General features: G+C 40.8%; 1 protein-coding gene across 1 annotated transcript in view; it reads right to left on the minus strand.

Annotated features, from left to right (window-relative positions):
• Window positions 1–15,522, minus strand: part of TTC6 (tetratricopeptide repeat domain 6) — a 205,300-nt gene extending 189,778 nt beyond the window's left edge. The window contains exon 1 of the mRNA XM_068532443.1: window positions 14,575–15,522. Coding sequence (XP_068388544.1) covers window positions 14,575–15,522 — 948 coding nt within the window. The remainder of the gene's footprint in view (window positions 1–14,574) is intronic.
• Between the last annotated feature and the right edge of the window lie 220 nt (window positions 15,523–15,742).

The following is a 15,742-nucleotide window of genomic DNA, read 5'->3' on the forward strand; positions in this document are numbered from 1 at the left end:
ATCCTCATGGAAAATAAAATGTACTTGTATCCAACCAAGAATAAGTTTATTTTAAAGGAGCAACTCCTAGCTTGGTTCAAAATTATTATTACAACTAAACCAGCTAAAGGAATAGGAATTTTCTCTCAAGAACTAATAAAAACAATATTTTCCACCTTTTAAAAATGAATGAAATTAAACACATAAGCATTTTGTATTTATTGAAGGCATCTAAATGTTATCTGAAAGACTTTAAAACTTCACTGGAAAAAAAAACTGTAAATCAAGAAACTTCTTAATCATTACATCATTTGTACTACTTTAAGCTGTTAACATCTATGAGAACAATAAAGTACTGCACAAAGGGAATGTGTAAAAGAAAAGTGTAATAAATGCGTCTGTCACTCTGAAGAGAAAAGATTTGTCCAAACTAGTTCCTTCCAATTGTACTGGTGACATTCAAACAGTAGATTGCTTTTCTTTGCCCAGATCCTGGTAGGTTCCCTGATGTATACCTCCAATGAGCAAAACTTTTTTCCTAGGATAAGGAAACATAAAATTTGAAAAGCAAAGAGCCAAGGAAATGTTTAAATACTATTTTAAATGTTTAAATACTATGCAGCTATTTAAAAGAATAAATTAAAAATCAATCTCCTTTGATATGTGTCAAAAAATAAGCTGCAGAATAATATGTACCATATGTTCTTATTTTTATAAGAAAAACCCCTATATATGTACGTATGTGTACACATTTGTACTAAAGACTTAAGATAAATAGAAGGATAAACAACAAGTATTGGTTACTGTTGGTGAGTTAAAGGGGATTTAGAAGAGAATTTATTATTGTTTCCTTATGTTTCTTCTTACAACTTGTAAAAATAAATTTTATAAAGAATCTGGTAACATTTTAATTAAAGTTTCTGTTTTTTAGTAATTGTAGATTCATATTCACTTGTAACAAATAATACAGAGATATCCCATGTACCCTTTATCAGCTTTCCCAATGGGCATATCATGCAAAACTATAATACAAAATCACAGGCAGGATACTGACACTGACACAATCAAGATACAAAACATCTCCATCACCACGAGGCTTTCCCATGTTGCCTTTCTAAAGCTGCACATACTTCCCTCTCACCCTCCCCTACTCCAAGCCTGTCCTCAACCCCTGGCAGCCACAAATCTGTTCTCCATTCCTATAATTTAGTCATTTTAAGAATGTAGTATAAATGGAATTATACAGTATGTAACATTTTGAGATTGGATTTTTTGCTTCAGCATAATTTTCTGGGGATTCACCCAAATTGTTGCAGCTTTCAACACTTTATTTCTTTTTATTACTGAGTAATATATGACCATTAACCCTTTGAAGGACATCTGGGTTATTTCTAGTTTTTGGTTATTAAGTTCTACAAGCGTCTATGAACATTCATCTCAGGTTTTTGTTTGAATATAAGTTTCCATTTCTCTAGGATAAATGCACTGCTTTACCTCTGTCCCATAAATTTTGATATTTTGTACTTTTATTTTAATTTAGTTCAATTTTTAAAATTTCTCTGAGGCTTCCCCATTGACCCACGAATTATTTAGAACTCTTAATGTTTAGTTCCCAAGTGTTTGAAGATTTTCTTATTAGCAGTCTGTTATTAATTTCTAGTTTGATTGCATTATGAGCAGAGAACACACTCTATATGATGTCAATTCTTTTTTTCTTAACATCTTTATTGGAGTACAATTGGTTTACAATGGTGCATTAGTTTCTGCTGTATAACAAAGGGAATCAGCTATACATATACATATATCCCCATATCTCCTCCCTCTTGTGTCTCCCTCCCACCCTCCCTAGCCCACCCCTCTAGGTGGTCACAAAGCACTGAGATGATCTCCCTGTGCTGTGTGGCTGCTTCCTGCTAGCTATCTGTTTTACATTTGGTAGTGTATATATGTCCATGCCACTCTCTCACTTCGTCCCAGCTTACACTTCCCCCTCCCCGTGTCCTCATGTCCATTCTCTACGTCTGCGTCTTTATTCCTGTCCTGCCCCTAGGTTCTTCATAACCATTTTTTTTTAATTCCATATATATGTTAGCATACGGTATTTGTTTTTCTCCTTCTGACTTACGTCACTCTGTACGACAGACTCTAGGTCCATCCAACTCACTACAAATACCTCAATTTCGTTTCCTTTTATGGCTGAGTAATATTCCATTCTATACATGTGCCACATCTTATTGATCCATTCATCTGTCAATGGACACTTAGGTTGCTTCCATGTCCTGGCTATTGTAAATAGAGCTGCAGTGAACATTGTGGTACATGACTCTTTTTGAATTATGGTTTTCTCAGGGTATATGCCCAGTAGTGGGATTGCTGGGTCTTATTATAGTTCTATTTTTAGTATTTTAAGGGACTTCCATACTGTTCTCCATAGTGGCTGTATCAATTTACATTCCCACCAACAGTGCAAGAGGGTTCCCTTTTCTCCACACCCTCTCCAGCATTTATTGTTTCTAGATTTTTTGATGATGGCCATTCTGACTGGCATGAGGTGACACCTCATTGTAGTTTTGATTTGCATTTCTCTAATGATTAATGATGTTGAGCATCCTTTCATGTGTTTGTTGGCAATCTGTATATCTTCTTTGGAGAATTGCCTATTTAGGTCTTTTGCCCATTTTTGGATTGGGTTGTTTGTTTTTTTGATATTGAGCTGCTTGTAAATTTTGGAGATTAATCCTTTGTCAGTTGCTTCATTTGCAAATATTTTCTCCCATTCTGAGGGTTGTCTTTTCGTCTTGCTTATGTTTTCCTTTGCTGTGCAAAAGCTTTTAAATTTCATTAGGTCCCATTTGTTTATTTTTGTTTTTATTTCCATTTCTCTAAGAGGTGGGTCAAAAAGGATCTTACTGTGATTTATGTCATAGAGTGTTCTGCCTATGTTTTCCTCTAGGAGTTTTATAGTGTCTGGCCTTACATTTAGGTCTTTAATCCATTTTGAGGTTATTTTTGTGTATGATGTTAGGGAGTGTTCTAATTTCATTCTTTTACATGTAGCTGTCCAGTTTTCCCAGCACCACTTATTGAAGAGGCTGTCTTTTCTCCATTGTATATTCTTGCCTCTTTTATCAAAGATAAGGTGACCATATGTGCAAGGGTTTATCTCTGGGCTTTCTATCCTGTTCCATTGATCTATATTTCTGTTTTTGTGCCACTACCATACTGTCTTGATTACTGTAGCTTTGTAGTATACTCTAAAGTCCGGGAGCCTGATTCCTCCAGAATCCATTTTTCTTTCTCAAGATTGCTTTTTCTTCCTCCATTTTTCTTTCTCAAGATTGCTTTGGCTATTCAGGGTCTTCTGTGTTTCCATACAAATTGTGAAATTTTTTGTTCTAGTTCTGTGAAAAATGCCATTGGCAGTTTGATAGGGATTGCATTGAATCTGTAGATTGCTTTGGGTAGTATAATCATGTTCACAATGTTGACTCTTCCAATCCAAGAACATGGTATATCTCTTCATCTGTTTATAACATCTTTAATTTCTTTCATCAGTGTCTTATAGTTTTCTGCACACAGGTCTTTTGACTCCTTAGGTAGGTTTATATCTAGGTATTTTATTCTTATTGTTGCAATGGTAAATGGGAGTGTTTCCTTCATTTCTCTTTCAGATTTTTCATCATTAGTGTATAGGAATGCAAGAGATTTCTGTGCATTAATTTTGTATCCTACTTTACCAAATTCATTGATTAGCTCTAGTAGTTTTCTGGTAGGATCTTTAGGATTCTCCATGAAGAGTATCATGTCTTCTGCAAACAGTGACATCTTTACTTCTTCTTTTCCGATTTGGATTCCTTTTATTACTTTTTCTCTGATTGCTGTGGCTAAAACTTCCAAAACTACGTTGAATAGTAGTGGTGAGAGTGGACAACCTTGTCTTGTTCTTGATCTTAAAGGAAATGGTTTCAGTTTTTCACCATCGAGAACAATGTTGGCTTTGGGTTTGTCATATATCACCTTTGTTATGTTGAGGTAAGTTCCCTCTGTGCCTACTTTCTGGAAGGTTTTTTATCATAAATGGGTGTTGAATTTTGTCAAAAGCTTTTTCTGCATCTATTGAGATGATCATATGGTTTTTCTCCTTCAATTTGTTAATATGGTTTATCACATTGATTGATTTGCATATATTGTAGAATCCTTGCATTCCTGGGATAAACCCCACTTGATCATGGTGCATGATCCTTTTAATGTGCTGTTGGATTCTGTTTGCTAGTATTTTGCTGAGGATTTTTGCATCTATGTTCATCAGTGATATTGGCCTGTAGTTTTCTTTCTTTGTGACATCTTTGTCTGGTTTTGGTGTCAGAGTGATGGTGGCCTCGTAGAATGAGTTTGGGGGTGTTCCTCCCTCTGCTATACTTTGGAAGAGTTTGAGAAGGATAGGTGTTAGCTCTTCTCTAAATGTTTAATAGAATTCATCTGTGAAGCCATCTGGTCCTGGGCTTTTGTTTGTTGGAAGATTTTTAATCACAGCTTCAATTTCGGTGCTTGTGATTGGTCTGTTTATATTTTCTATTCCTTGCTGGTTCAGTCTCGGAAGGTTATGCTTTTCTAAGAATTTGTCCATTTCTTCCACGTTGTCCATTTTATTGGCATATAGTCCCTTGTACTAATCTCTCATGATCCTTTGTATTTCTGCAGTGTTGGTTGTTACTTCTCCTTGTTCATTTCTAATTCTATTGATTTGAGTCTTCTCCCATTTTTTCTTGATGTGTCTGGCTAATGGTTTATCAATTTTGTTTATCTTCTCAAAGAACCAGCTTTTAGTTTTACTGATCTTTGCTATTGTTTCCTTCATTTTTTTCCCTTTATTTCTGATCTGATCTTTATGATTTCTTTCCTTCTGCTAACTTTGGGGTTTTTTGGTTCCTCTTTCTCTAACTGCTTTAGGTGCAAGGTTAGGTTGTTTATTTGAGATGTTTCCTGTTTCTTGAGGTAGGATTGTATTGCTATAAGCTTCCCTCTTAGAACTGCTTTTGCGGCATCCCATAGGTTTTGGGTCATCGTGTTTTCATTTTCATTTGTTTCTAGCTATTTTTTGATTTCCTCTTTGATTTCTTCAGTGATCTCTTGGTTATTTAGTAGTGTATTGTGTAGCCCCATGTGTTTGTATTATTTACAGATTTTTTCTGGTAATCGGTATCTAGTCTCATAGTGTTGTTGTCGGAAAAGATACCTGATACGATTTCAATTTTCTTATATCTACCAAGGTTTGATTTGTGACCCAAGATATGATCTATCCTGGAGAATGTTCCATGAGCACTTGAGAAGAAAGTGTATTCTGTGGTTTTTGGATGGAATGTCCTATGAATATCAATTAAGTCCATCTTGTTTAATGTATCATTTAAAGCTTGTGTTTCCTTATTTATTTTCATTCTGGTTGATCTGTCCATTGGTGAATGTGGGGTGTTAAAGTCCCCTACTATTATTGTGTTACTGTCGATTTCCCCTTTTATGGCTGTTAGCATTTGCCTTATGTATTCAGGTGCTCCTATGTTGGGTGCATAAATATTTACAACTGTTATATCTTCTTCTTGGATTGATCCCTTGATCATTATGTAGTGTCCTTCTTTGTCCCTTGTAATAGTCTTTATTTTAAAGTGTATTTTGTCTGATATGGAAATTGCTACTCCAGCTTTCTTTTGATTTCTGTTTGCATGGAATATCTTTTTCCATCCCCTCACTTTCAGTCTGTATGTGTCCCTAGGTCTGAAGTGGGTTTCTTGTACACAGCATATATACGGGCCTTGGTTTTGTATCCATTCAGCCAGTCTGTGTCTTTTGGTTGGAGCATTTAATCCATTTACATTTAAGGTAGTTACCAATATGTATGTGCCCATTCCCACTTTCTTAATTGTTTTGGGTTTGTTATTGTAGGTCTTTTCCTTCTCTTGTGTTTCCTGCCTAGAGAAGTTCCTTTAGCATTTGTTGTAAAACTGGTTTGGTGGTGCTGAATTCTCTTAGCTTTTGCTTGTCTGTAAAGGTTTTGATTTCTCTGTCCAATCTGAATGAGATCCTTGCTGGGTAGAGTAATCTTGGTTGTAGGTTTTTCCCTTTCATCACTTTAAATATGTCCTGCCACTCCCTTCTGGCTTGGAGAGTTTCTGCTGAAAGATCAGCTGTTAACTTTATGGGGATTCCCTTGTATGCTATTTGGTGCTTTTCCCTTGTTGTTTTTAATATTTTTCTTTGTATTTAACTTTTGATAGTTTGATTAATATGTGTCTTGGCGTGTTTCTCCTTGGATTTATCCTGTATGGGACTCTCTGCGCTTCCTGGACTTGATTGACTATTTCCTTTCACATATTAGGGAAGTTTTCAACTATAATTTCTTCAAATATTTTCTCAGTTCCTTTCTTTTTCTATTCTTCTTCTGAGACCCCTATGATTTGAATGTTGGTGCGTTTAATGTTGTCCCAGAGGTCTCTGTGACCGTCCTCAATTCTTTTCATTCTTTTTTCTTTAATCTGCTCTGTGGTAGTTATTTCCACTATTTTATCTTCCAGGTCACTTATCTGTTCTTCTGCCTCAGTTATTCTGCTATTGATTCCTTCTAGAGAATCTTTCATTTCATTTATTGTGTTGTTCATCATTGTTTGTTTGCTCTGTAGTTCTTCTAGGTCCTTGTTAAACGTTTCTTGTATTTTCTCCATTCTATTTCCAAGATTTTGGATCTTCTTTACTATCATTACTCTGAATTCTTTCTCAGGTAGACTACCTATTTCGTCTTCATTCGTTTGGTCTGGTGGGTTTTTATCTTGCTCCTTCATCTGCTGTGTGTTTCTCTGTCTTCTCATTTTGCTTAACTTACTGTGTTGGGGGTCTCCTTTTCACAAACTGCAGGTTTGTAGTTCCCGTTGTTTTTGGTGTGTGCCCCTGGTGGCTAAGGTTGGTTCAGTGGGTTGTGTAGGCTTCCTGGTGGAGGGGACTGGTGCCTGTGTTCTGGTGGATGAGGCTGGATCTTGTCTTTCTGGTGGGCAGGACCACATCCGGTGGTGTGTTTTGGGGTGTCTGTGATCTTATTATGATTTTAGGCAGCCTCTCTGCTAATGGGTGGGGTTGTGTTCCTGTCTTGCTAGTTGTTTGGCCTAGGGTTTCCAGCACTGTAGCTTGCTGGTCGTTGAGTGGAGCTGGGTCTTACTGTTGAGATGGAGATCTCTGGGAGAGCTTTCGTCATTTGATATTACATGGAACCGGGAGGTCTCTGGTGGACCAATGTCCTGAACTCGGCTCTCCCACCTCAGAGGCACAGGCCTGATACCTGGCGGGAGCACCAAGACCCTGTCAGCCACACAGGTTTTGGGAAGTCTGAGCAACCAAACCAAAAAACAAATCCACCAATGATAACAAGTGCCAAAAACCATACTACAAAAAAACAAACAACAAAAAACGGACAGACAGAACCCTAGGACAAGTGGTAAAAGCAAAGGTATACAGACAAAATCACACAAAGAAGCATAGACATATACACTCACAAAAAAGAGAAAAAGGAAAAATATATACATATCTATATATTAAAAAAAAAGAAAGAGTGCAACCAAATCAACAAACAAATCCACCAATGATAGCAAGCTCTAAGTACTAAACTAAGATAAATATAAAACCAGAAACAAATTAGACACAGAAAGCAAACCCCAAGTCTACAGTTGCTCCCAAAGTCCACCGCCTCAATTTTGGGATGATTCGTTGTCTATTCAGGTATTCCACAGATGCAGGGTATATCAAGTTTACTGTGGAGGTTTAATCCGCTGCTCCTGAGGCTGCACGGAGAAATTTCCCTTTCTCTTCTTTGTTCGCACAGCTCCTGGGGTTCAGTTTTGGATTTGGGCCCCCTCTGTTTGTAGGTCGCCTGAGGGCATCTGTTCCCCACCCAGACAGGATGGGGTTAAAGTAGCAGCTGATTAGGGGGCTCTGGCTCACTCAGGCCAGGGGGAGGGAGGGGTATAGAATGTGGGCGAGCCTTCGGCAGCAGAGGTCAGCATAACATTGCAACAGCCTGAGGCATGCCGTGTGTTCTCCCGGGGAAGTTGTCCCTGGATCACGGGACCCTGGCAGTGGCGGGCTGCACAGGCTCCCAGGAGGGGAGGTGTGGACAGTGACCTGTGCTTGCACACAGGCTTCTTGGTGGCTGCAGCAGCAGTGTTAGCGTTTCGTGCCTGTCTCTGGTGTCCGTGTTGATAGCCACAGCTCATGCCCATCACTGGAGCTCGTTTAGGTGGTGCTCTGAAACCTCTCTCCTTGCGCACCCCGAAACAATGGTCTCTTGCCTCTTAGGCAGTTCCAGACTTTTTCCCGAACTCCCTCTCGGCTAGCTGTGGCACACTAGCCCCCTTCAGGCTGTGTTCACGCAGCCAACCCCAGTCCTCTCCCTGGGATCTGACCTCCAAAGCCAGAGCCTCAGCTTCCAGCCCCCACCCATCCCAGCGGGTGAGCAGACAAGCCTCTCGGGCTGGTGAGCGCTGGTCGGCACCGATCCTCTGTGCGGGAATCTCTCTGCTTTGCCCTCTGCACCCCTGTTGCTGCACTCTCCTCCATGGCTCCAAAGCTTCCCCCCCCACCCCGCCACCCCCCATCTCCGTCCTTGAAGGAGCTTCCTAGTGTGTGGAAACTTATCCTCCTTCACAGCTCCCTCCCAGAGGTGCAGGTCCCGTCCCTATTCTTTTGTCTCTGTTTTTTCTTTTTTCTTTTGCCCTACCCAGGTACATGGGGAATTTCTTGCCTTTTGGGAAGTCTGAGGTCTTCTGCCAGCATTCAATAGGTATTCTGTAGGAGCTGTTCCACATGTAGATGTATTTCTGATGTGTTTGTGGGGAGGATGGTGATCTCCACGTCTTACTCCTCTGCCATCTTGAAGGTCTCTCCCAATGTCAATTCTTCTAAACTTACTGAAGTTCATTTTTATGGACCAGATATGGTCGTAGTATATGTCACATGGACAGTGACAAAAATGTGCTTTCTGCTGCTGTTAGGTGCAGTGTTCTAAAAATGTAGATTAGATCCTGATGTCTGATGGTGTTGTTGAGTTCTATATTCTTGGGAAATTTCTGTCTAGTTTTCTATCAATTGTTGAAAGAAGGGTGTTGACATCTTCAACTATGACTGTAGATTCATCTATTTCTCCTTTCAGTTTTTACTTCACATATTTTTTCAGCTCTGTTGTTTGGTTCATACAAATTTAGGGTTGCTTTGTCTTCTTAATGGATTGAACCTTTTATCATATTATAATGCCCACTGTGTCTCTAGTAATTTTCTTTGTTCTGAAGCCTACTTTAACTGAAATTAATATAGCCCCTCCTATTTTCTTTTGAATAAGGTGTGCTTGATGTTTCTTTCATGCTTTATTTTAAACCTGCCTATATCATTATACTGGAAGTATGTTTCTTGTAAACAATATATAGTTGGGTTATATATGGAATCCACTTGCCAATCTCTGCTTTCAATCAGTATATGTAGACCATTTACCTTTAATGTAGCTATCGATATATTTGAGTTTGAAACAGCTACTTTATTTCTTGTTTTCTTTTTATTCTCTGTTTTTTGCTTATGTTTACTTTTTACCTGCCTTCCTGTGGGTTACTTAAAATTTTTTAATTCTATTTTGATTTATCTATAATGTTTTTTGAGTGAATCTCTCTGTAGAGCTTTTTTGGTCATCGCTCCAGATAGTATATTATATATACATAACTTACTACAGTCTACTGGAATTGTTATTTTCCAATTAGAGTGAACTATAGAAACCATATTCCCTTTATATCTATTTACCTTCCCCTATTTATAACTGTCTTAAATATTTCCTCTACATACATTTAAAATCACATCAAACAGCACAATAATTTTAGCATCAACCATCAAATACATTTGAAAAGCTCAGGAGGAGAAGGAATGTCTATTGTATTTAGCCATAGTTTTTGCTTATTATATTCTTTCTTCCTTCCTGGTGTTTTTTCCAAGTCCTTTCTTCCAATCATTCCTTTCTGTTTAGAGAACTTCCTTTAGCCATCCTTTTAGGGTAAGACTGCGAGTGACAAATTCTCTTAGCTTTCCTTCATCTGAGAATGTCTTGATTTTCCCTACATTCTTGAAGGATAATTTCCCTAGATACAGAACTTTGGGTGGACAGTTCTTTTCTTTCAGCATTTGAAAATGTTGTGCCAATCCTTCTGGCCTCCATGGTTTCCAATGAGAAATCCCGTCATTCAAGTTGCTTTTCCCTATACGTAACACATTGTTTCTCTCTCATTGCTTTCAAAGACTTTTTCTTTTTCTTTAGTTTTCAAAAGTTTGACTATTACATGTTTTGGTGTGGATTCCTTTGGGTTTCTTTGGTTTGGGCTTTTCTCATTTTCCAGGACTTTGATGGCATGAAGGTTAGATCTTCTGTTATAGTCCCACAAGTCCCAGAGGCTCTATTTTTTTTTCCCCAGTCTATTGTCTCTCTGTTGTTCAGACTGAGAAAATTGTATTGTTCCATCCTTGTGTTCACTGATTCTTTCCACTGTCTCCCCTCCATTCAGTTTTTGAGCCATCCATTGAGTTTTATTTCAATTACTGTATTTTTTAGTTCTAAAATTTTTCTTTGGTTCTCTTTATATGTTCTGTTTCTTTACTGAGACTTTCTATTTCTCTACTAACACTTTCTCTTTTTCTCATTGTTCCAAGTGTGCTCATTATTATTGCTCATTGGGGCTTTTTTTTTTTTTTTTGAGGGCCTCTTTAAAATCTTTGTCAGATAATTCTAACATCTCAGTCATCTCAATGTTGGTATTAATTGTCTTTTTTTCTTCCAAGTCTAAATGTTACCAGTTCTTGGTATGACAAGTGATTTTCTATTGAAACCTGGACATTTGGGGTATTATGAGAGTCTGGATCTTATTTAAACATTCCTCTGAAACTGCTCTAGTAGGGGCAGTAGGAGGAGGGCCAAGGCTGCCTCATTACTGCCAGGTAGGGGTAGTGGTCCAAATTCCCAGCTTGGTCTCCACTGGCACCAGAGGTAAGGGGCTCCTTGCTATTGCTGGGTGGGAGTAGGAGTTCTGGCCCCCACTAGGCCTCTTCTGATACCATCCTGGTGGGGAGGGATAGAAGTCTCTCATTACCGTTCCCTACAAGGCGTCCAGTGACACTACGGGGGTGGGGGGGTGGGTAGGGTAGCCTCTTTACTGCCGGGCAGTGTTGAAAGTCTTGACTCTCCACTAACACCACATCATTAGGGAAGGAGTTGGGGTTCCTTGTTTCATCCTGGTAAGAGTGGAAGTTTAGGCTCCCCCCTCAGCCCTGGCTGGCAGGGGTGGGGATAGGGCCATAGGTTTTTCTTTGGTGTTTGACTAAAGTAGCACAGTTATTGTTTAAAAGTTTCACCTTGCTAGGCTGCCCCTTTCTTGATCCTTAGCTAAAGAGAGCGGGCTTTTGCTGGGGCTTTTTCTGTCTGCACCCATTGGCATTCTTAGGTTGCCAGCTTCGTTAGCTCAAAATCTGGCAGACATGAGACCAAAAGAAAACCTGAGAACTCATCAGGTTGTGTGATTCCTTGGATCCCAAAGTCCCTAACCAGTCTGCTTCTCTCCACCTTTTGGAGTCTTCTCATGTCTGTTTTATAAATAACATCTAAGGTTTGTACTTAGTTGTACTCAGCAGGAAGAAGAGATAAAAGTACATCTATTTCATCTTCCCTAAAGTTAAAGCAGGCATAAGTTTTATGATAAAACATTTGCTTGTGAGCTATACATTATTTGTTTATAAAAGACCTTGGGACATGAATTCCCTCTTACCTGCGTTATGTTAAGCCATTTTTCTTTTGAGCTATATGGCCAAAAACAACTACACATGACAGAAGCCAGGATGGGCTGATTCCTTCATCCTCAATTAATATCTGGAAGGTAGTCTCTGAACTTCAGTCTCATATAATTAGAATGTATTTTGTGAGTGATAGTATTGAACTCCTCAGTAGAACAAACATAGGACCTTATAACATTTCTATCCCTCCTGCCATAGTGTATGCATACTGTTTAAGACAGTAGTTCCTAACTAGATGGGAGGTTGAAAGGGGAGCGATTTTGCCCTTCTCCCCAGGGTCTCATTCGGCAACATCTAGAGATATTCCAATTGTTATGACTTGGTGGTGGGGAGGGTGACGAGAGGATCATACTACTGGCATCTACTGGGTAGAGGCCAGGGATAATTCTAAACATCCTACAGTTACAGGACAGCCACCCACAACGAAGGATTATTCAAACAAAAAGTTAAGTGCCAAGGTTGAGAAACGCTGGTTTAGATGTTTGACCTACATTTGACAGCTGAGTTTAATCTTTAGATATTCTGTGCACCTTTTGGCCTCTGTAATTGTTTGTGGAACTCTGAATGCTAGGTCTGAAAGGGCCCTGCCCAAACTCTAAACAGAGACAGCACACCCTGCCAGGACTGTCTTATCCTTTGGCTTTCCCTCCAGGGACTGGCTCCAAATTAAGATGTCTAAAGTAAAGAACCATATTCCTTGCTTATCATGGAGAGAACATTGTTTATATAAACTCCAAATGTTTAAAACAAGTGTCCTTATTGTAATCTTAAGAATTTTTTAAATCATAATTTAGATACCACTTTTACACTTGCATTCTCATTGCTTTCTCTTAACCTACCCAGCCACAGCCATTTCGACAAATTCCCCATTGTTCTCTTCTCACCCTAATAAAACGTCTGAAACCAAAATAATGCAAAGCTCCATCTTCTGGAATTGTTGGGTGGGGGGCAGGCAGAGGCAAAGTTTTAAAAGCAAGAACAAAATCTAGCTACACAAAAAAATCAATACAATGGAAGGCAGGATGGGACTGAGGCATTTGAAACTGGCCAAGTCTTACAATGCGGGGCTAGTTAGTGACCCTGGCTTCTGACCCTAATCCTTCAGGCCACTCTCCTACATAAAACAATTCAGGTAACTGAAGCACCAGAAAAGGATACACAAGAGAAATGGAATACCAGAAAGAACAGAATTCACTGTCCCAGGGCCCACTCATCACTGATACACTCCCTTCTTATATTCTATTCTATCTGAACCCTTCAAAATGTACTTTCTCTATGGGGCCTTGCTCTAAAAGTGTAACTTTCCCCAACTGTACAGGACCTCGAGCCAGCTTCTAATATAGGCCCCTCTTCATGTCACATGCCTTGACTATGTCACAGAGTTCTTCTCACAGGGGCAGGCAATGAGGCTTTGTTCTCTCCATTGAGGCTCTCCAGTATGCATCCCTGATTCATTTTCTGTTAGGCCCACAGAAAACCTAATTAGAAATACCCATTTTGAAACGGCCCGAGCAGTCACACTGATCTTGTTCAGTAACCGTATCGAGGTATGGGTCTTAACTGAAAACATTTGTCCCATTCTGCCGACAAACATTAGGTCAAAGACGACACTGGGGACTCTTGTCGTTACACGTTTTTGTTTCCCTAATGGGCTTTAGGATCACATTCCTTAAATCACAGCCAAGAGTATATTCGGGGCTGAAACTATTTTAAAGACATAATGTGGCAGCAGTATTCTGTGTACTAACAAGAGGTTTGGAGCTGCAGCCAAGAACAGTAATAGAATCTTCTTCCCCCCTAAGTGCCATTCTCATTACCATTCTCACACACAAAAAAAAAAATCTCTCTCTCTCTCTCTCTGTCCTTTCCTCCTTCCCTTCTTCCCTCCCTCTCTCCCTCTCTCCCTCTCTCTCTGTGTGAGACTCATATTCCCCTGTTATTATTTTTACTTTGAAGGTCCCTGTCAAGGCGAAGTCTATATAATGAACAAAATACCTTAAACTATGACCCTATCTAGCTTTGCTCCCTGCTGGGGACACATCACAATCAACAAATAGCCAGCCCTGGCATGGTTCCAGTTTACTCTCTGGGGTGTGACCCGCTGGGGTGGAATCCCAGCTCTGCTCTGCCTTAGTTGCAGGACTGTGAGCCAATCCTCTTAACCTCACTAAAGCCAGGAAGCCTCTTATGTAAAATGGGGCTCTTATGGGTACCCACCTGATGGGGCTGTCATTGGGACAAATAATCACTTAGAGTCTCTATAACTGGGAAGACCTACAAAGTAAATTCTTAAAAGATATTTTAAGAGAACGGTTTTCACTGAAAATAGTACAGAACTCTTATAAATTCAACTTATTAGTAATATATTGATCTTCTTAAGATATAGATTCACTGTTAATAATAATAAACTGTACAGAAAAAGACTGAGTCTTTCATATAAAACATCTGCTAAATCAATACTAACTAATCACAAAGACTTTGAAAGGAAAGGTTACCGGTGATGCATTACTCAGGTCAAAAAACTAATGTTCTTTGTACCAGTTTTTGAAATATACTCTCAATTATTTTCACTTTTTAAAGAGGATATACTCCCTCAATGCAAAATTCAAAGAACCTGAATAACACCCCAGCGTTTTGTCTAGCTTGTCTAGCTTACAACACATCACATGCACTGATTTTATGTTTGTATCCTTAAGTTACATTTACCCAGGAGAAATACTACTCTCCTTTTGGGTCACTTACTTCCATTTTAATGTCGTAGTTCTGGCCGTGGACGCTCTGGATGAGCTCTCTGATGCTCTGGTCGGAGGCCAGCTGGGCCTCGGACTGCAGCGAGGCGATGATCTCCTCGATGGAGGTCGGGATCGCTCGCACGGGCTGCGGGGCCTGCGGGGCGGCCTCCCGCGCGTCGCTCGGCGGGTTGCTCTCGCGGTCGGTTTTGGAAACCGACACGGGGGCTTCCCGCGACTCGCCGCGCGAGCCCTCGCGCAGGAAGCGGGTGTGAATCCTCACTCTCCTCCGCCGGCTGGCCGCCTCCGAGTCTCCCTCGTCGCCGGACAGGGAGCCGCCCTTCCTCTCTCCGGCCTTGCGGGCCTCCGCGAGCCGAGCCGGCTCCTGGCTCGCGTCGCGGCCCCCGGCCGGGTCGAGGACCGGCTTGGAGCCCGCGGGCCGTGGGCTCCTGGCGCCCCGGTGCGCCCGGGCCTTCCCCCTGGGCGCAGGTGGCGGCATCAGGACCACGGGTCTGGACGTGCCCGCCCTGGAGGCCATGACCGGCGGCTTCTTCTGGGGCCGGTGCCGGAGGAACGCGGAGCTCCGCAAGCAGAAGTCCTGGGGGCAGAAGGGCCGGGTCTTCCCGGGAGCGACCGCCTCGCTCGGGCCCGGGGGCCGCGCTGCGCCTCGGGGCGCCGGCTGCGGGAGGGCCGCAGCGAGGGGCGCACGGCCTTTGGCCCGAGGGGAGCCTGATGGCTTTTGGGGTCTGGCGCGGGAAACGCTCCACTTCCCCACATGCCGGGCCGGGCCGGGGACCCGGAGGCCGAAAACAGGGACTTCACCCACAGCCGGCTTGGAGGCCAACTTCTCCTTGAATCGGAGAAATTCCTTTTTAGTCTCCTTGCGAACCTTCTCAAGCTCTTTAAAGATGTACGATTCTTCTTTGTATTTCAGTCCAAAGTGCTTAGAAATCGTGGACATCTGGACTAATTTGTCCTGTGAAATAACAATAAATATATACATATATACATGAAAACTACTGATAAACAAAATTCCAGCTCAAAAAAGCTTCTCATGGTAGAGCGCTCACTGTGCTTGCTGAAGCACGATGGGTAGTATTCGTTTATATCATTTTAAGTCCAACTATTGGCCTTTTCACAGGAACAATGGAAAACCTTTAAATCAGTAACATTTTCACAGT

The sequence above is a fragment of the Eschrichtius robustus genome, chromosome 1, assembly GCF_028021215.1.
Source record: "Eschrichtius robustus isolate mEscRob2 chromosome 1, mEscRob2.pri, whole genome shotgun sequence".
NCBI classification, from domain to species: domain Eukaryota; kingdom Metazoa; phylum Chordata; class Mammalia; order Artiodactyla; family Eschrichtiidae; genus Eschrichtius; species Eschrichtius robustus.